At 43.2% G+C, this 19,597-nt stretch overlaps 1 protein-coding gene across 3 annotated transcripts; it reads right to left on the reverse strand.

The window, feature by feature from the left end:
* Positions 1 to 295: 295 nt before the first annotated feature.
* On the reverse strand, positions 296 to 18,923 carry TMEM183A (transmembrane protein 183A). Of its 3 annotated transcripts, none has more exons than XM_053248363.1 (8): positions 18,497 to 18,920; positions 18,323 to 18,412; positions 12,816 to 12,968; positions 10,720 to 10,879; positions 8,735 to 8,915; positions 2,647 to 2,721; positions 1,803 to 1,949; positions 296 to 668 (listed from the first exon to the last, which is right to left on the reverse strand). In XM_053248363.1, exons 1-8 carry the CDS (start codon positions 18,600 to 18,602, stop codon positions 486 to 488), a joined length of 1,095 nt encoding a protein of 364 aa, XP_053104338.1. In that variant the 5' UTR covers positions 18,603 to 18,920; the 3' UTR covers positions 296 to 485. The 3 variants fall into 3 exon arrangements, with proteins under 3 accessions (XP_053104338.1, XP_053104337.1, XP_053104340.1); XM_053248362.1 differs by having other exon boundaries at positions 1,803 to 1,958; XM_053248365.1 differs by lacking the exon at positions 12,816 to 12,968 and having other exon boundaries at positions 1,803 to 1,958; positions 18,497 to 18,923.
* Positions 18,924 to 19,597: the final 674 nt, after the last annotated feature.

A 19,597-nucleotide genomic window follows, 5' to 3' on the forward strand; every position in this document is an offset into this window, starting at 1 on the left:
ACCCAAGTGTCCCATATAGGAGGGAAATCCTCCATAGCAGAAAGTGCACAAATAGTGAGAAAAAGGGAACAGTTCAGCAATCCTTGTGGATAGTGAGAACTACTAGAGCAGAATTTTTAGCACATTTTGAAGAAGCAAACCCTAGATACTCTGCTTTCAGTTCCACTTTGGCATGCTTATAATAACTGTTAACATTTCTAACCACATACTAAACAGAAGCAATGCCTCTCTTTTTTTTTTTTAAAGGATAACACAGGACAAGAATTTTAGCTGAAGTTTTTTTCAGATCATAAAATGTCTTACATAGTGTTTATACACCTTTATTACTACAGAATTCTCTCCCCTCCCCCACTGGATCAAATATATACAGAGACCAGCTTATCAAGTTTAGTCATTTATGGAGATTGTATAGAATATATTCTACAAATAAAATTAGGCTTCCTGGAGATTTTTCAGTTTATATGAAGCAAACTACTTGTGAGTCTTCAGATGTATGAAGAGGGGAACTGTGGGTGCCACCAGTCAAAGAGACGCACACTGTGCACAGGGTCCATTACTATCTGCACTCCATGGTCAAATCTGGGTTTCTTGCCATTCCAAACTGGAGAATCATGAAATACCATTTTCACTCTGTGATGCCTCATGTCAGTGCTTACATTTATTGTGAACTGCAAAGGAAACAAACCAGAAGCTTGTTTAAGACACAGGCACAATATGCATATAATGGATCACCATCTCCCCATTAAAACAAGTAGTATGTTTTCTACAAAAATGAGATTTGAACCTGTAAATATTTTTCAAATAAGCTTCATCTGAGTACTACTTGGCAAGAGTAGCTTTCCACATGTGAACATACCTAGCCCTTACTGGAATCTTGAAATTATAATTGCTAGACCACAACTCTTCCAACTTAACACTTAAAAGGCAAGTTTAAAATCCTAGAAGCTCGAGACAAGTGCACCTTTCTTGCCAATTTAGTTTCAAGGAAGCATAAGAATCTCCTTTCAGCAAGCTTTAGTAGGTAAAAGCAGAACCCCTGCTAACTGAGCAAAGAGGCACCTTTTTAATGTGGTGATGTAGTGGTGTGCACGGAGCCACACCTCCGCAGTCCGGCACTGGGGAGGGTGGATCTTTAAGGGCAGGGGAGGGTGTACTTACCCCTCCCGCTGCTTTCTCCCCTCCAGCACTCCCTGTTTTGTAAGCATTTGGGGTAGTAGGGTACCTTCCCGTCACCCCTACCCCCGTTCCTCATCAAATGGCTTCAAAAGCCTCACTGAGCATGCGCATGTCACGTGGAGCGGTGGAGGGGGGAAAGCGGCAGGAGGGATAAGTACACCCTCCCCAGTGCCGGACCAGCCCCAGGTCCGGAGGCCCTTAGAATGGGCTCCAGACCGGTCCGTGCTCCAGGAAGCCTATGGTAATTCTCTTTATTTAGTAGGGGGAGAGTAACTGGCCCTATCCACCCCCATCACAGTACCTCCAGTGACTGTTGCTGGTGTCTATCTTATGTTTCTTTATAGATTGTGTGCCCTTTGGGGACAGGGATCCATCTTATTTATTTGTTATTTCTCTATGTAAACTGCTTTGGAAACTTTTGTTGAAAAGCGGTATATAAATATTTGTTGTTGTTTATACTTCATCAATGAAAGTCTAGAAAGTATTCAGTTGATTTAAGTCATGGTCTCACTATATACCATGGAAGTGTCTTCTCTTCTAGAAAGACTAAAATAAAGATTGCCCTGGACATACCATATCTTTTAAGAAGGTATGGAGACAAATGCAGCAGAAATCCTAACACTTACCAAGGTAACTGTCATGCCCATGACTATTGGTACATATATAAAGTCAAGGGTAGTGATTTGCAATAGGCAGCAGTCTTGGTCAGGGTTCATGTGGACATCTTCATACCGGACAGGAGGTTGAAGAGGTTTTAGACGACTGTTCTTTAACTTGGGAGACTCAAAGAGAAAGAAGTTCATTCAGTTATCACAAAGTGATTCCACGTTCATAAGCTCTCATCATGATTTACTGTTCTCAGAAACCCCAACTTAAGGGAGAAGGGTGGCATGTGCAATTGTGGGATTGTCTTTGAAGAGTTAAGACTGGGTCCCAATTGGTTAGAGTTTATATTTTTACTCCTCTGCAGTAAGAATATGACCTTCTTCTGAAGCCTTCCATATAAAAGAACCTGTAGACACCCAAGGTGACTTGAAAGACAGAACCACTATCAGTCTGCCTCTACTTCACAAGGGGGACCTTTTAGGAAAAGCATGTACTACACCAAAATGAAGCAGAAACCCTTACTGCTAGGTGCTCAAAGAGCCTGACCACCAGTATGGAGAGTAGTTGTGTAGCAAACCATACATTCACAGTTCATGAGCCACTACTCTGTAGACCCTAGCAACCCTCAAGTTCACTCACATCAGCCAACCCTGCTCCAAAATAGAATCATAAATAACATTTCAAGATAGAAGAGTGCACTAGCTATACAAAAATAATTAAAGCCTTTGACAAGTTTTGAAGGATAGTCACTTGTTATAGCTTTGATATGAAGAATCACTCAAGGATCCTCTAAACAAGGTTTCTCTGGAATATAATAATTTTCATTTGCCAAACGACTGTCAATAGCAACTTAAGTTTTCATACCTGTCTTTGGAATTTGAAGCTGAATTCCCACAGTGAAGGCTGTCGGTCAACCCTTCTAGACCAGAAAAGCAGACACTGAGGCAGGGGGGGAAAGGAAGTGTGACTTTTAAGCATTGAGACAATTTAGAAGTAAAGCAGCTCTTGCAAACCAAGTCCAACTCATACATTTGGCATGGTCTATGAATCAGAAATCTGTTTCACTCCTGAAAGCGCTAGGGGAAGCATATCACTTGCTAATGACTTAGATAAGCTTCTAGTATTTTCATGTGAAACTTGTGTTGCATGACAGAAGCCGGAAAAGTAGACATACCATATAGTCAGTTTGGATGTGGAACTTGCATTGAAACATGACTAAAGAAACTGAGATCATAATGACACAGATTGAACAGTTTGTTGAATAACTAAGCTATTTACAGTGCTCCAAGGCTTTTGTACTTGGGGTGGGGGGTGGATGTAAAAAAATCTGAGAACAATTCAACTAGTTGCCTTCTAGAGAGATGGTTTTTTAATATCACCTTTTATTACAGGAGACCCTCCGTTTTCATAGGGGTTCAATTCCAGGAAACTCCCATCAATCTGTGATATTTGAGTGCTTAACCTGACCCCAAAATGAGGTTAGGTTTGGCACTCAGATGGTGCAAGTGGCTTAAACAGTGTCCCAGCCACTCACACTGCTACTTCAAGTCTCCCCTGTGTGCCAGCGATGATGCAGGGAAAATGGCTATTAAATGGCCATTCTCCCCACTGCCCTGGTGGAACACAGGGAGGCTTAAAGAGGAGGTGTGCATGGCCAAGAGCCTTCCTCACCACCTCGAAGACCCAGAAGGCTTAAAGAGGCAGCCAGGAAAGCACCTGGTCACTTGCGCTGCTTCTTAAAGTCTCCCCATGCAAGCGGGGAGGCTTTAAGAAGTGGCACGAGTGGCTGGGGGCCTTCCTCAATGCCTCTCTAAGCCCCAAAAGGCTTAGAGAGGAGGCAAGGGACAAGGAAGGCATCCAGTCACTTGTGCCCCTTTAAGCCTCCCTTCACACCAGCTGGGCAGTGGTGAGAACGGCCATTTAATGGCCACTTTCCCTGCTTCTTAGCTAGCATGTCAGGAGGCTTAAATAGGCAACTCTTAATGAGGCAGCTCTTCAGTCATTGCAAGGGTAGAAAACCACAAATAAGCAGAACGACCCCCATGATAAATGAACTGGTGTGCAGGCAGGGGACTCACAAATAGGTGAATCTGCAGTGTGAGAACCCATGGAAAACAAGGGCTTCCTGTACATGCAATAGTCCTACAAACCAACTTACTTTCAGTAACAGCTCAACTTCTGAAGTGAAACCATTCTGGTTCCCAAATTTTATAGTCCATGTTTCAGTTGTGTACCTATAACTTCTTACCTGCCAGCATATCATGTGTGTTAACATTTTTTTAAATAAACATATTCCAAATGGATTTGCAGTCTCTTGGTTCCAAAACGCAGTTTATTTTATTCATTTATTCAATTGTATACTGCCCTTCCTGAAGTGGCTCAGGGTGGTTTACATTAAAACACAGAGCAAAACAATTAAAACCAACAAATATTACACTAGACTAAATCTCATTAATATTAAGGTTAAAAATAGATGCCATTGAAAGCCAGGCTGAAGAGATGGGTCTTTAGGGCTCTCCTGAAGGCCTCCAAGGAAGACAGTCCTCTTATATCCACAGGGAGCACATTTCACAACCTAGGGGCAGCAACTGTGATGGCCTGGTCCCAGGTCGCCACCAGATGAACTGGTGGCACCTGAAGATGGTCATTAATCTTAACGAGTGGTGAGGATCTTGTAGAGAAAGCTGCTCTCTCCTAAGCCAGACCAAAGCCATTCAGGGCTTTAAAGGTAATAACTAGCACTTTGTACTTTGCCCAGAAACCTATTGGCAGTCAGTGCAACTGTTTAAGAATAGGTATAATGTGGTCTCTCCAGGATGCCCGAGACCAATCTGGCTGCTGCATTCTGAACTGAAGTTTCTGAACTTCGTACAAAAGCAGCCCTACACTGAGTGCATTGCAGTAGTCCAAGTACCAACTGGTACACCACTGTTTTCAGGTCATTCTCCTCAAGGAATGGGCAGAGTTAATTGCAACTGGTAAAAAGCACTCCTGGCCACAGCCTCAACCCAAGACAGCAGGGTGAGACCCAGATCCATGAGCAATCCCAAGCTTTTCTTTCTGGAGGATTGTAATCTCTAGGCAGGCATTTAAGGGGCTAATGCAATTTCCTGATATCGATGACAAGGAGAAATAGGAACATAGGAAGTCGCCTTATACTACTGAGTCAGACCACTGGTCCATCCAGCTCAGTATTGTCTATATAGACTGGCAGCAGCTTTTCAAAGGTTGCAGGAAGGAGTCTCTCTTAGCCCTGTCTTGGAGATGCCAGGGAGGGAAACTTGGAACCTTCTGCATGCAAATGCTTTTCCCAGAGTGACCTCATCCTAGGGGAATATCTTACAGTGCTAATGTCTCCCATTCAAATGCAAATCAGGGCAGACCCTACTTAGCAAAGGGGAAAATTCATGCTTGCTACCACAAGACCAGCTCTCCTTACACAGATGGGGAGAAGACAGCTGGGTGTCATCAGCATATTGATAACACCCAGCACCAATTCCACTGATGACCTCACCCAGCGGCTTCATGTAGATATTAAAAAGCATTGGTTTTGAAGAGCAACTGTCACCAAGTGCCACCAACTGAAATCTACCCAAAATGTAGGAGCAGAACCATTGTAGAACTGAGCCTCCTATCCTCAAATCCGTCAGGCGATCCAGAAGGATACCATGGTTGATGGTATTTAAAGCTGCTGAGAGATCTAAAAGAAGATGACACTGCTGTCTTTACTGACAGAAGGTTTGGTTGGTTCCATCTTAACTAAACAAAAAATCAAATTCCAGCAAAACTGCCATATAGCAGTGGAGAACCTACAAAGGGGAAGAGTTTTTTTTGAGTGCATGGCAAGTGAAAGCTTACAGAACTATAGAAGCCAATATTTTAATTCTAGGTTCTAACTCCTTGCTTTTCTATGCTGCTTCTCACCAACAGCACACTGCTTCCAATGTGCTGACAATTTACCCCTGAACACTAATAATGCTTGTGAACATTCCATGACATCACTGTGGGTGCTTATTTTCATAAACTGAAGAAAATGCATTAGCGGTTCTGAACTTCAGGCCTGCAACACCTTAGGACTGTATGTGCGCATGGCATCTCAGACAGTCTTTATTTTATCAAAGGTTATCAATGTTGCATTCCTGTGATTTGTTCAGCAAATTGGCGAGATTATGACTCAAATCATTTTAGATGCAGGATTACCTGCCCGATAAACTGTGTTAACACAGAAATGGCAAGTTCAGAAATCTACTGCCCGATAAAGCCCTGCCATTATCCAGTTTCATTACTTAGGCTTTTATGCATTTTTGTCCTTTTATGCCCTCCATTCTTTTTATGACTTGTATGCCTTGTAAAGCTTTTTATGCCCTTATGCTTCTTGTGTATTCTTACTTTTAATATCTTTATATACCCTTACCATAAGCAATCATCCCTTACACTTTATGCCGGTCTATGACCATGACAAAAACTGATTGATTAGAACAGGACTGCCCCAGGTAGGGCTGGTCGTGTACAGCACTGGGATTGCCCCTGATCCCAGTGCTCCACTCCTGGGTAGCCCTAGTTTTAACTCTGAGCTAGAAGTAAGGTAGAACGACACACGCACACCTTCTACCTCACTGCCCAGCTGTGTGGATACTTGGACTGCCAGCAGTAGGGATGTGCATGGCTCCGAACCGGTCCGGTTTGGCACGGGGGTTGTAGCTTTAAGGGCGGGGGGGGGGTAGTACTTAACACACACCCCCGCCGCTCTTCCCCCTCTGGCGCTGTGGTTTTTGTAAAAGTTTCTGGGGCGGCAGCGTTCCTCCCTGCCGCCCCAGCCCCCGTTAGTCTGCCAGAGCTTAAGTACGTTACACGCATGCGCCTGTTCCGGCACGCGTGCGCATTCGCTGCTGCCGCGCGCTCGCTCCGTATACGTCACATGTCACATGCTTAAGCTCTGGCAGGCTAATGACGGGGGCAGGGGCAGCAGGGAGGAACGCTGCCGCCCCAGAAACTTTTACAAAAACCACAGCGCCGGAGGGGGAAGAGCGGTGGTGGTGGGGAGTACTACCCCCCCCGCCCTTAAAGCTACAACCCCCCTCCGTGCCGAGCCACCGGACCGGCTCGGATCCGGACCAGTTCGGAGGCCTCCAGCATGGCCTCCGAACCGGTTCGGGCACATCCCTAGCCAGCAGCCATCTTGGCCATAGAGGCTGGGGGAAGGAGCAGCCTGGCAGCAGAGATATCCCAATGCACTGCACTGCTTGTGCGGAGCATTGTGGGATATCTGGCAGCCAGGCTGCCTTTCCCCTGCCCTGCACTGTGTTGCTCATCTTGGTGCATGAGCAGCAGAGCCCTCTTCAGGCTCAGATCATGTTGGAGAAGGCATATTGCCTTCCCTCCAGCCAATTTGGTTTGCAACCTTAGCATGCTGCAAGAGGAAAACTTCAGGGTGCTTAACAGTACATTCAAGATGAAGCACATTTTCTGGGTACCTGTAGAGAAACTTGTACTAGCATGGTATAGGTTATACCACTTGAGGGTCAGTTTTAATCAAAGCTGTCCTCCTATTAACTTGTCATTCATAGGATTTAACACCCATCTAACAAAAACAAAAAGTATAATATCGTAAGACAGCAGCTGTCCTGATACTGCAAAAGTATCACTATATCACTTTTGATACTGCAAAAGTATCACTATAATTTTCCTTATGAGCAGAGATAGCTATCCTGTTACTCAAGTTAAGAGTTGACAAGAGAGCCTTTCCTTCAGGCCTAGGTATGTGTAGACAAGAGCCTACAAGTATCTTTAAGAGGAGACATGCACAATCCAGAATCATGTAGCAAAGAGGGGCTCTAATACAAAATTTCCTCTTGGTCCAATTTAATATGCTGCATGTTCCCCATGCTTAATCCCACTCCCATGCACATTCTGCTTCACTGAGCAGCCTTGGGCATATTTTACAAGGAGGAAAGTAGTTAAGCACAAAAGTACCTCCTAAGGGGCAGAGGATGTCATCCAAATATCAGCTGTCCTACCCTTCAGATGTGTACCATGTGGCCTGCTGTTCCACCAGGGAGTGGGGTGTCTTTAAGGGCAAACTTCTGCTGACACCACAACGGCTCCAGTGTCCCACAGAAGCTACACTGGGAAAGAGAAAAGGAAATTAAATAGGAAGAGCTGGATTCCGTGACCACAGGGTCCAAGTCTCCCTGCTTTGCATGCTCAATGTATGTGGTTATCTCCTGGTCAGAGAGAAGAGAGTAGAACTCTGTGGTGTGCAAAGACACTGCAGTACACACAAATGCATAACTTGCACTTCTGTAATGCCAAGGTACAATGATAGAGATTGCTGGCAATTTTCTATGCTTTTAAGGATTTAAGCCAAACGACAACGGTTACTGCAATAGAGACTTTTGGCATTTAATTTCCTTTTGCATGTTTACTGCATACAGTGGATGAAAATATTGTTAGTAAGATAAGCAGCATTAGCTGTGGACACCCAAGCCGTTGTGATGTGAACATGAGGAAATCCATGATGCCAACCCTTCCATCTTTACTGGATTAGAAACTGAATAGTCAAACCATCTCTTGAAATAGGAAGAAGTTTGACAGGAGACTGTATGCTGCTTTGATGCAAGTATTAGTAGTGCACACACATAGCTAATTATTTCTGGAGAGACAGATATAGGGATGTCACAAGTTAATATTTATGCAAAGAAAATTCTAGCTCTATTTAAAACTGAACATGTTTATTTCTGCTTTGCTGAGCAGGTTAAGCATCTGCCAGTCATAAATTAAACCTCCTTTAAATGCCTTAGCTCCAGGTTTCAAGTAAAAAAATAAAGATGCACATAAGTGCTTCTTGCACAATCTAGCTTGGAGAGGGCTTGGTTCACAAGTATTTCACTTAAAAAGTAACAACTGGATAGGAGTACTTCCTCCTGCCCCTTGTCCAAACACAGTTACTTACTCTTGAATTTTTTAAAGTGCTTGGAGTAGTCTCTGGGACAGCTGGATTCTTGGCTACTCGAGAAACAAAAGGTCTATACATATGATATAAAGAGCGAATCACGCACGCACGCAGACAGTACATCTTTTCCATCGACTCTGGCTGTAAACGGATTGGGAGGGATGAATTCCTATTGTAATGCCTGAGAAAAGTCAACAACAAGTTTCCAGTAAATGTGACTTTAAAACAGCATTTCTCAAACTTTCAATTTGTGTCTCCTCTTTAAGACATAGTCTGCCTCCAAACCCAGCACCTATTTTATAGTATAGCATAGATTTTTGCACACAGATATGTACCTATAACTTGCTGCTGTGCGCAAAGATCTGTGAGCTGCAGCCATTAATTCAACACTGGCATTAGGAAGAGGAACAGAGCATAGTACATCGACCCCTCTTAAAATTATGCACAGGAAGATGCTGTTAGTATAATAGCTTTAGCCAAATCAGAATGGGGCGACTGCTACCCAACTTGCCCCATCACCCTCAAAAACCCAATATGAATTAATGAGGATATCCCACCCATGTGTCTTGGCTGGTGAATGGATGAAGGCTCCACCCGTCTCATGATCTTGCCCAATCTGGAAACTTTGTGTCGTCCTTCCAAGTATTCTGTACTGCCAAGGGCATGATTCTCAGTTTGAGAACTACCTACAAAACCATCACCACATTTATGCTTAATATAGTCCTAACAAATCCTTTCCTGTAGTAATATTTGTCAACATATGGGTAACAGAAGCCCCAGTTACACTCTAAATAGTGAAGTAGCAAGCATTTCACCAATGCAAGAATGCTGATCACACCAGCCGGTCCCCTTGGGTCAGACAGACAAAACACAGAAAAAAGAAAATTCAGAAGGGTAGCAGCTTCTACTTGTATTGAGTCACAATACTGCTATTTCTTATCATGCAACTACATTATTCTCACAACCAGCTACATTAGAACTGCTCACCACACAATTTAAATCATTAGTACAGAGTCCTGTCACGGACAAGTCTGACAACAACAATTAGTATTTGTAGTTCTAGTTAGTTATAACTTATAGTGTAGTACTAACTCCATGAGTGGAGTTAGTACTATACTACTCTAAATACAGAGCTAGTTCAGATGTGGACTGAAATGTCCTCTTCCTGCACAGGTTCATTGGTTATACATAAGTAACCAATCCATGCTCTGTGTAAATTCCCACTGCCCACCCACCTTTGAGGGGAAGAATGACAATAAATGGGCTTCTAGGAAGAGTATCCATGACAGGTTATGGAATTGGGAAGGTTGCAAGTCCCCTACTCCACTGTGAGAAGTGGACTGTCAGTCAGGTACACACATTAACCAACATACAGTGGTCGCACTTGCAATCCACACATTTTTTGAGCTGCTTCAAGATAAGCAATGCAGCTACATGACGTTTACATGTTATATAACTGAGTTACACCACAAAGGCTATCTTCACTACTGCAAGAGCTCTAAAACTCATTTGAGGCAAGTAGGAGACTTTCAGCCACTGCTAGCTGAGACACATAACCTTCATTTGACTTTCCGTGAAATATCGGATGAAGAATAAAGACTTAACCACACGTATTTTTACACATAATAGCTCAGTTGTATTACAAATATACTATCCAGATTATTCTAATCACACAGGACTTATCAGGTTCACTTGATCAGCTTTGAGGTGTTACAGAATGGTAATAAAAGGGAATGCTTCAGAACTGAAGAGATAGCTCCAGCCTAACTACCACTGAAATCCGGGAGACAAGTTGGTTATTACTAACTTAAGTGCCATTAATTTCAACAGGACTTAGTCATGACTAACTTGAGTCTGCATTCTACAATGCTTACATTGCAAGTACTGCACCTATTTTCTAAACTGAGCAGGCTCTGTCAGACTATACCAGTAGCCTTTTTTTTAAAAAAACAAAGAAGTGAAAAGGCCTTAGTGAATGATCATACCTTCTGTAAAGTCTGGTCCAAAAGGCAGCAGTGCAAGTGACAGTCCAGGTTCTTTTACAAATAAGAGAAAAGTTCACAGTATCTTCTGGACGTATGTAGGATGCCAGCACCAACCAAATGTCAATGGGATACTCTTTGCCTACTACTCCATCAGAGTTTTCTAAAGATGGTGAGCAAACAAGTGATTACTGATAATTCTCATGTCAACAGTCTTGAAGGCTAAAAAGACACTGACATCACTTTAGTGAAATTAGACCATTCAGACCTTCTTCTGCTGCTAACACACCACACGGTGGCCAATATCCTGACTAAGACTGCATGTGTACAACCCCAAAAGCTGTTCATGCGGCGATACTGTCCTTGCTTCTGAAACACAAGCATTCATGCATAAGAGGGAATCATTTTTGCTGGCCTCCATTTCCCCAGAAACACTCCATAGAATCTGGAAGTAGGCCCCTCGAGGGCTGTGTGACCATCAGAGGCCTATTTCTGGGACTCAAGGAGTGCTTCCAGGGGAAGGGGGATGGGCAAAACCTGCCCTTCCTCCCTGCATGCAAAAATCTACACTTCAGCAGTCAGGGTGGTATTGCTGCACATGTGCCTTTTTGGTTGCACACATACAGGTGAAACTCGGAAAATTAGAATATCGTGCAAAAGTCCATTAATTTCAGTAATGCAAATTAAAAGGTGAAACTGATATATGAGACAGACGCATTACATGCAAAGAGAGTTAAGTCAAGCCTTAATTTGTTATAATTGTGATGATCATGGCGTACAGCTCATGAAAACCCCAAATCCACAATCCCAGAAAATTAGAATATTACATGGAACCAAGAAGACAAGGATTGTAGAATAGAACAATATCGGACCTCTGAAAAGTATACAGTGTACTGTGCTTGATTGGCCAGCAGACTCGCCTGACCTGACCCCATAGAGAATCTATGGGGCATTGCCAAGAGAAGGATGAGAGACATGAGACCAAACAATGCAGAAGAGCTGAAGGCCGCTAATGAAGCATCCTGGTCTTCCATAACACCTCATCAGTGCCACAGGCTGATAGCATCCATGCCATGCCGCATTGAGGCAGTAATTGCTGCAAAAGGGGCCCAAACCAAGTACTGAATACATATGCATGCTTATACTTTTCAGAGGTCCGATATTGTTCTATTCTACAATCCTTGTCTTCTTGGTTCCATGTAATATTCTAATTTTCTGGGATTGTAGATTTGGGGTTTTCATGAGCTGTACGCCATGATCATCACAATTATAACAAATTAAGGCTTGACTTATCTTGCTTTGCATGTAATGCGTCTGTCTCATATATCAGTTTCACCTTTTAATTTGCATTACTGAAATTAATGGACTTTTGCACGATATTCTAATTTTCCGAGTTTCACCTGTACATACAGGTTTAGTCAAGATATTGTCCACCATCTTGATTGGTGCTGCTATAGTAATATCATTGTATAGCTCATATAGGTAGAGAAATTGTTGCTTAGCTACATTGTTTCACTATCAGGTGTGAAGAGAATGCCAGAGTAGGTTTCTAGAGTCATCCTTGTAGCATTAAAATATAGCTAGAATGATAACTTAAGTGTGATCAAGCATGCTGTAAACCAAGAACTAATTAACTTGTTTTCCCCTGAAGTAGGTGAATAGAACAATTACAAGGGATTAAAACTAGAGGGCTGCAAAATGGGAATATCACACCCGTTGACCAAACAAGCAACTTTCTTCATATATAGAAAAGGAGATTGCCAACCTGAGGCAATTGAAAGGTTACCCTGTTTTATCCTAAAAGAGGACTGCAGTAACCCCATGAAGTAGCTAACTTTCACCACCCAAAGTCAGAGTAAACCTCATGGCTTAGCAGAGATTTGAACCCAAATCTTCCTGGTCCACGTATACATTGATTTGAGGCAAGGCTCAGTTTTCCAACACAGTCAATAAGAGGAAGTGTGCTTGCCAAATACATAAATGCAAAAACATAGATGTGCTTGAGCAGATATGGTTCACACACAAACATTTAAGTTTGACAAATGAGAATTATCAGGGCAAGTTTCACAAGAAGTGATTAGGTAAACCACAGTTCTTACCTTTATGCCTCTCTCTTTTCTTTTTCCTAGACAACATTCTATCAGTGGCCAACTCCTTAGAATCCATTTCATCACTACTGCCACAGGATTCTGCCACTGATAGCACTTCATCAGTCGGTACACAAGAGGCTTCCAAACCACAAAGTGATTTCACTAGAACCACAAACAGAATATATTGAGATAAGAGGTGGCAAGTGTTTATAATAAATTTCAGTCCAGCAATCCAATTGCCAGAGCAGAAATCACTGCAAGAAGCAGTTATAAGTACAACACATGCTCCATTTTACACAGCTTGAGCTGCCTTCTACATTGCATTGTGCCTGCAGCAGTCAAGTTCCAACACTGATTTGCTGAGCTGGTGTGATGGCATGCAATTAAGCAGCTTCCTTAAAATTAAGCAGTTTGCAGTCAGATTCGATCAGTGAAGGAAACATGTCAATTTGGCATGGATTAAGTTATAATATAGGCGAGACGGAGAAGTTTCTGGGAATTGGGAAGCAAAGAGAGAGGCATCTAGAGGCAAGAAAGCTGGGTGCAGAGTAAATAATGTACAAAGGAGATAACTGAAGGAAGGAGAGGTAGAGAAGGAAGCTTGAGGAAGGTGGCAAAAGTGATAGGGAACTGAGCCAAGGAGATCAATCAGGGAAAGGATTTTGAAACAACTTTAGAGGTCTTAAGATCAGGAGGCATTGCATGCTGGTGATTGGAGTGGCGGGCGGGGGGGGGGAGGAGAGAGGGCAATAGGAAGGCTGGTCAACAGCCAAGCTGGCTACAGGATGAGAGAGAGACAGGAGTCTGCAAGAAGTGGAAACTTGTAAAGGGTGATGGAGACACTGACCTGAACAAAAAGGGAAAGCTAAAGGAGAAAGTGAAACTATACACACAGCTTAAACATGGCAGCTGTTGTGCACTAATGGCAGCAAGCAAAGGAGTTGGGGGATGGGACAAGACTGTGAGCCAGGGATTTGAGAACACACAAAGGTTGTTCACATGACTAACTTACCTGGCCCTGGGGAGGGCTGGCAGGGAGGCAGGCTCCTACCTGCCTCCCTGCATTTGAGGATGAGGCATCCCCACATTCTGACACTCACGTGCCAGGCAAGTGGCATGGTGAGCAGCAGAGCCAGGATCTGGAGGACTTCCACCTCCGGCATCACACAACGCACCGTGTGAGGAGCACGGTGTATTGGGGGATTTTCCTGCTGCTGGGTGCTCCTGCTGCCCGGCTCTATTGATGCTTGGGCTGCAGGCAGCATGAGTATCCACATGACTAGGAGGGATGAGATCTTCACTTTTAGCCTGGATTAAAAACCCACACTACCGGGTTGAAGAGTGCTGGGATCGGTTGCGATCCCGGCACTCCACACAGCCAGCCTTAGCTGAGTAGGGCTGTGCAAGCCTGGGTATGCCTGGACACGTGAACAACCTTACAGTATTCTTTAGAGATTTTATTTACCAAGCAGGATGCTGGACTAGATTAGATATCTAGGATCCTCTCCAACTCTAAATTCTATGAACTTATATACCAAAGAGGAATTCTGTCAGTTGTGGCTTTTACTATTACTGCACCATCACGAACAGAAATAGCTGGAAGTGGCAGGCAGAATTCACACAATTTGTACTATTAAACATTCAATAAATTTGGCTGCACAGTTCTAGTAGCTTATTGTTTCCCTGCAGGGTAATTTGTTGCTGTCTCACAGCAGTTTTTCTTCAGCCTTGGATACCAGTGTACAGGTTTTTTCCTACATTTGGACTGGAGGTACACTTTCAATCTTGTACACTTTCTCAGAGCTCCCACAACAATGTGTTGACACTAGTCTTTAACTGTAGGATAACCCAATTAATATGGAGTCTTTGCATTTCATCCTTCACTGCCCAGACAGAAATGAGATAGTGGTTTCTGGACAGTAGAAATGATATTGTGTTTCTCCATACCCGATAGCTGATTGATTGATTGATTGATTGATTGATTGATTGATTTATTGATTTATTTATTTATTTATATACCGCTTTTTCATTAAAAAGTGTGCACTGCAACTGGGAATCTTGGTACATCCTTACTCCCTCTCGCAGAAGAACATCACTGCCCACATACTCAGAGGAGCTCAGTGCTGTATGGGGCTTCCCATACTAAAAGACTATATTGAACATAAGAACACCAGTCTTGCTCGATCAGGCCCAAGACCTATCTAGTCCAGTACCTTGTTTCACGTAGTGGCACGAGATGCCTCTGTGAAGCCCACAAGCAGGAAGTGAAGGAATACCCTCTCTCTGCTGTGACTACCCTGCAGCTGGTATTTAAAAGCATCTTGCCTCTGAACCTGGAGGTAGATACAGCCATCAAGACTTGTAGCCACTGATAGACTTTTCCTCTATGAATTTGTCTAAGCCTCAGTTAAAGCCATCCAAGCTGGTGGCCATCACCACATCCCATGGCAGAGATTTCCATATATCAATTATGTATTACGTGAAAGAGAACTTCCTTTTGTTGGTCCTAAATTTCATGGGATGATCCCTGGTTCTAGTGTTGTGAGAGGGAAAATAACTTCTTCCTATCCACTCTCTCTTCACCACACATAACTTTATAAATCTCTATCATGTCTCCCCTTAGTCATCTTTTTTCTTAACTAAAATGTTGTAGCCTTTCCTTGTAAGAAAGGTGCTCTAGATATATGATCACCTTGGTTGCCTTCTTCTGCACCTTTTCTGGTTCTACAACCTCTTTTGTGACTTATAGTGACCAGAACTGTTCACAGATTCCAAATGTGGCCGCACCATAGATTTGTATAGAGGCATTATATTAGCAGCTTTAATAATCCTCTTCCTAAGGATCCTTAGCACAGAATTTGCCTTTTTTTACAGCTGCTGCACAATGGTTTGACATTTCCAGTGAGCTGTCCACCATTAATTTTATTTATTTTACATTTTATATCCCGCTCTTCCTCCAAGGAGCCCAGAGTGGTGTACTAAATACTTAGGTTTCTCCTCACAATAACCCTGTGAAGTAGGTTAGGCTGAGAGAGAAGTGACTGGCCCAGAGTCACCCAGCTAGTATTATGGCTGAATGGGGATTTGAACTCGGGTCTCCTTGGTCCTAGTCCAGCACTCTAACCACTACACCATGCTAGCTCCCTTCTGACCACAAACAGTTCAGACTCCATCTGCATGTGTGTGACATCGGGATTTTTTGCCTCAATGTGCTTCACTTTACAAATGCATTTGCCATTTTGTAGTCGACTCACCCAGTTTGCAGGGACCCTTTTGGAGCTCCTCACAATCTGTTTTGGATTTTACTACCCAAAATAGTTTGGTGATATCTGCAAGTTTGGCCACCTCATTGCTTATACAAATTTCCAGATAATTTATGAATAAATTAAAAAGCACTGGTCCAAACACAGATCCCGGGGGACTCAACTTCTTACATCTCTCAATTGTTAGAATTGTCAGTTTATTCCTAATTTCTGTTTCCTGTCTTTCAACTGTATTATTACGACAGTATCCACCCAAAACAAAAATTGGTGGACCTGAGCCTCAAAACAGGAGATTTCTATCCCAAAATAGAAATAAACTTCAGAACATAGATTCCATATCACAATTTGATTTCCTAAAACAATTCATTTTCCTTGTCAAGTATGCACTTACTAGACAACAGCTTAATATAACCACTAAATTTATTAATCTCGCAAAAGAGTTAATTTGATTTTACCCATGATCTCCATTACAGTGTTGGGCAGACAATGAATGAATGAATGTCAGGGTCTGTACTTGGAGAGCTGGAGGTTCTTCACATGTGCAGCATGCACATCTTGCAGGTGAGATAAATCTAATCTGAAAGCCTCTCTTTTTTACAGTTTAGACTGACCAGATAAGTGGGGTGACCTAACTGGCCCAGAATTACATCATCTCTGTTCTGCCCTTCTCCTGATCTAAGAGTCCAGGACATGTCTCATGGGCCATCCTTTCCTTTTGGTCAGAGGAGTAAGACACTGGCTACAGGTCATTACTCCAAGACATGCTCCAAGAATATAACAACCCTGCTGGATCAAGCACAAGGTCCATCTAGTCCAGCATCCTGTTTCACACAGTGGCCCATCAGATGCCTCTGAGAAGCCCACAGGCAAGAGCTGAGGGGCATGCCCTCTCTCCTGCTATTACTCCCTTGCAACTGGTATTTAGAGACAACCTGCTTCTGAGGCTGGAGGTTGCCTCACACTAGTAGCCATTGATAGACCTGTACTCCATGAATTTATCTAAACCCCTTAAAGCCATCCAGATTGTTGGCTGTTACCACATTTTGTGGCTGAGAATTCCACAGGTTAATTATACATTATGTGAAAAAGTACTTCCTTTTGTCAGTCCTAAATTTCCTGGCTTTCGGTTTCATGGGATGACCACTGGTTCTAGTTTCATGAGAGAGGGAGAAAAATCTATCTATCAACTTTATCTACACCATGAATGATTTTATAGACTTCTATCATGTCTCCCATCTCACCCCGGTTTTCTTTTTTCTAAACTAAAAAGCCCCAGGTGTTATAGCCTTGCCTTGTAAGGAAGGTTCTCTAGGTCTCTGATAATCTTGGTTGCCTTCTTCTGCACCTTTTCCAGTTTAACTATGTCCTTCTTAAGATATGGTGACCAGAACAGTATACAGTACTCCAAGTGTGCCCCCCTTTTGTATAAGGGCATTATAATATTAGCAGTTTTATTTTCAATCCCCTTCCTAATGATTCCAAGCATGGAATTGCCCTTTCCCCCAGCTGTTGCACACTGAGTCGACACTTCCAACCAGCTGTTCACCACAACCCCAAGAGCCCTCTCCTGTCCTGTCAACAGCTCAGACGCCATCAATGCATATGTGAAGGGGTTTTTTTGCCCCAATATGTATCACTTTACACTTGCTAACACAGAACTGCATTGCCATTTTGTTGCCCACTCCCCCAGTTTGGAGAGATCCTTTCAGAGCTCCTCTTTTGTATTTCACCACCCTAAATAGCTTGGTGTCATCTGCAAATCTGGCCACCTTGCTGCTTAGCCCAACTTCTAGATCATTTATGAATAAATTAAAAAGCACCAGTCCCAGCACAGATCCCTGGGGGACCCCACTTCTTACTTCCCTCCATTTAGAAAACTGTAGGTCTAGGCTAACAAAGGCTGCATTCATGGAGATATAACAGATGTGTGGGATGACTATTAGTATAACAAGGTCATTGGAACCTGTATTATGTATGTAACTTACAGTGCAATCCTATGTTTACTGAAAATCAAGTCCCACTGCTTACTCCCCGTTAAGTGTACATACGATTACAGCATCAACTTTCTGGATGGACTTGTATGTAGTAGATCAATAGGCACCTTCTTATTGTTCTACATGAAACTCATATCATTAGTTGATACAAACGGTCCCTCTGAAATTCCGTGCATTTTAACAGCCCTCGAATAGAAGCAATGGGTATCAATAGACGCTCCCCGTCATGTGCTTTGATGCGTCCCTGGGCCCAACTCACCTTCCTGCTGCAGTGCGTTGGCCACAGCCTTCTTTACGCGCCCGGACTTCACCACTGCGGGATCAGAGTTGGCGTAATCCGCCACGGTCACTGCGAAGAAAACACGATAAAGCGTCAACCGGCGCCGGTTAAGGGGGGCCGCGGCCACCACCGACCTCGACCACCACGACTCACCACGCTCCGAACAGACATCACTGGCCCGAAATCTGAGGCGCTTTCGAGCCCCTCGCTTGCGCATGGCGGAGGGGGGCGCTACTACCAGGCGGTCTCGGGGTGCCATTTTCTCAGCGAGCACAGAGACGCAGAGCCTCCCTGGTCGGCCCCGCGCAGCTCCGCCGCCATCCCGTTCCGGCTGGTACCCGGACCCTACGTCGCCACGTCTCGGACTCGATGAGGCCCGGAAATGACGTGATTGTCTGGTGCCGTTAACTTATGTCAATGTCATTACATTGCGACAGCAGCAGAAGCAACTACAGTTGTAGCACTGCAGTACTTTCCTCTGCCCTTTAGCGAGCCCTGCCAGGTGTAGCACAGTTTTGTCATACACATCGAAGAGTAGTACACTGTAGGATTTTCTTATAGGCACCATCAGATTTCAGTACTTCCTCCTCCTCCTCCTCCTCCTCTTTCCTGATAAACTTCCGTTTTCGTTGCTCATGCTCAGTCTCCCTTTTTGTAACCACTAGCACTCTCTTTGCCCATGCATCTTTTTTAAAAATGATGTTAGAGATAGTAAGAAACTTGGTTATCAAATTAAAAATTATACAACATTGTTAAAAATTACATGTTTACAAATAATGTATGAAATGTTGTGTCTTGGCCTTTTTGAGAAATGTAATGCATCTTTGAAAAAAAAAGATTTTAGAGATTGTTAAAAACTATATTTAAGACGTTTGAATTTTTCTTTGTTTGAAAGGTTTGGTTATCAGATTAAGAATTGTACAACATTGGTTGAAAATTATGTTTCAGATGTTTGAAAGGTATTTTCCTGAACAATGTCATTTATTATGTTTATTGCATTATAACGGTTTGGTTATCAAATTTAAAATCATACAACGTTGATAAAAAAATTGTTTCAGATTTTTGAAAGGTTTTTTCTGAACAATGTCATTTATTATCTTTACAACATTTTACATAATGGTGCTTAGGGAACAGGTTTTTGTAATCTGGACAGGGCCTGCAAGTGTTTCATGCTGCGGGAGCATGCCCAAGCCTAATCCACTCTGCAGCTTCGCTAGCTGCAACTGTCACGTCCCCCTATGAGCAGGTGAGGAG

Source organism: Hemicordylus capensis, chromosome 4, assembly GCF_027244095.1.
Source record: "Hemicordylus capensis ecotype Gifberg chromosome 4, rHemCap1.1.pri, whole genome shotgun sequence".
Lineage (NCBI taxonomy): Eukaryota > Metazoa > Chordata > Lepidosauria > Squamata > Cordylidae > Hemicordylus > Hemicordylus capensis.

Bases quoted from the DNA above. Each gene is read 5' to 3' on its own strand.
- TMEM183A (XM_053248362.1), bottom strand. From the start codon at position 18,602: ATGGCACCCCGAGACCGCCTGGTAGTAGCGCCCCCCTCCGCCATGCGC. The intron at 12,969-18,322 runs GTGAGTTGGGCC...TTGTGGTTCTAG, and splicing joins CAACGCACTGCAGCAGGAAG to TGAAATCACTTTGTGGTTTG. The intron at 10,880-12,815 runs GTAAGAACTGTG...CACCATCTTTAG, and splicing joins GAAAAGAGAGAGGCATAAAG to AAAACTCTGATGGAGTAGTA.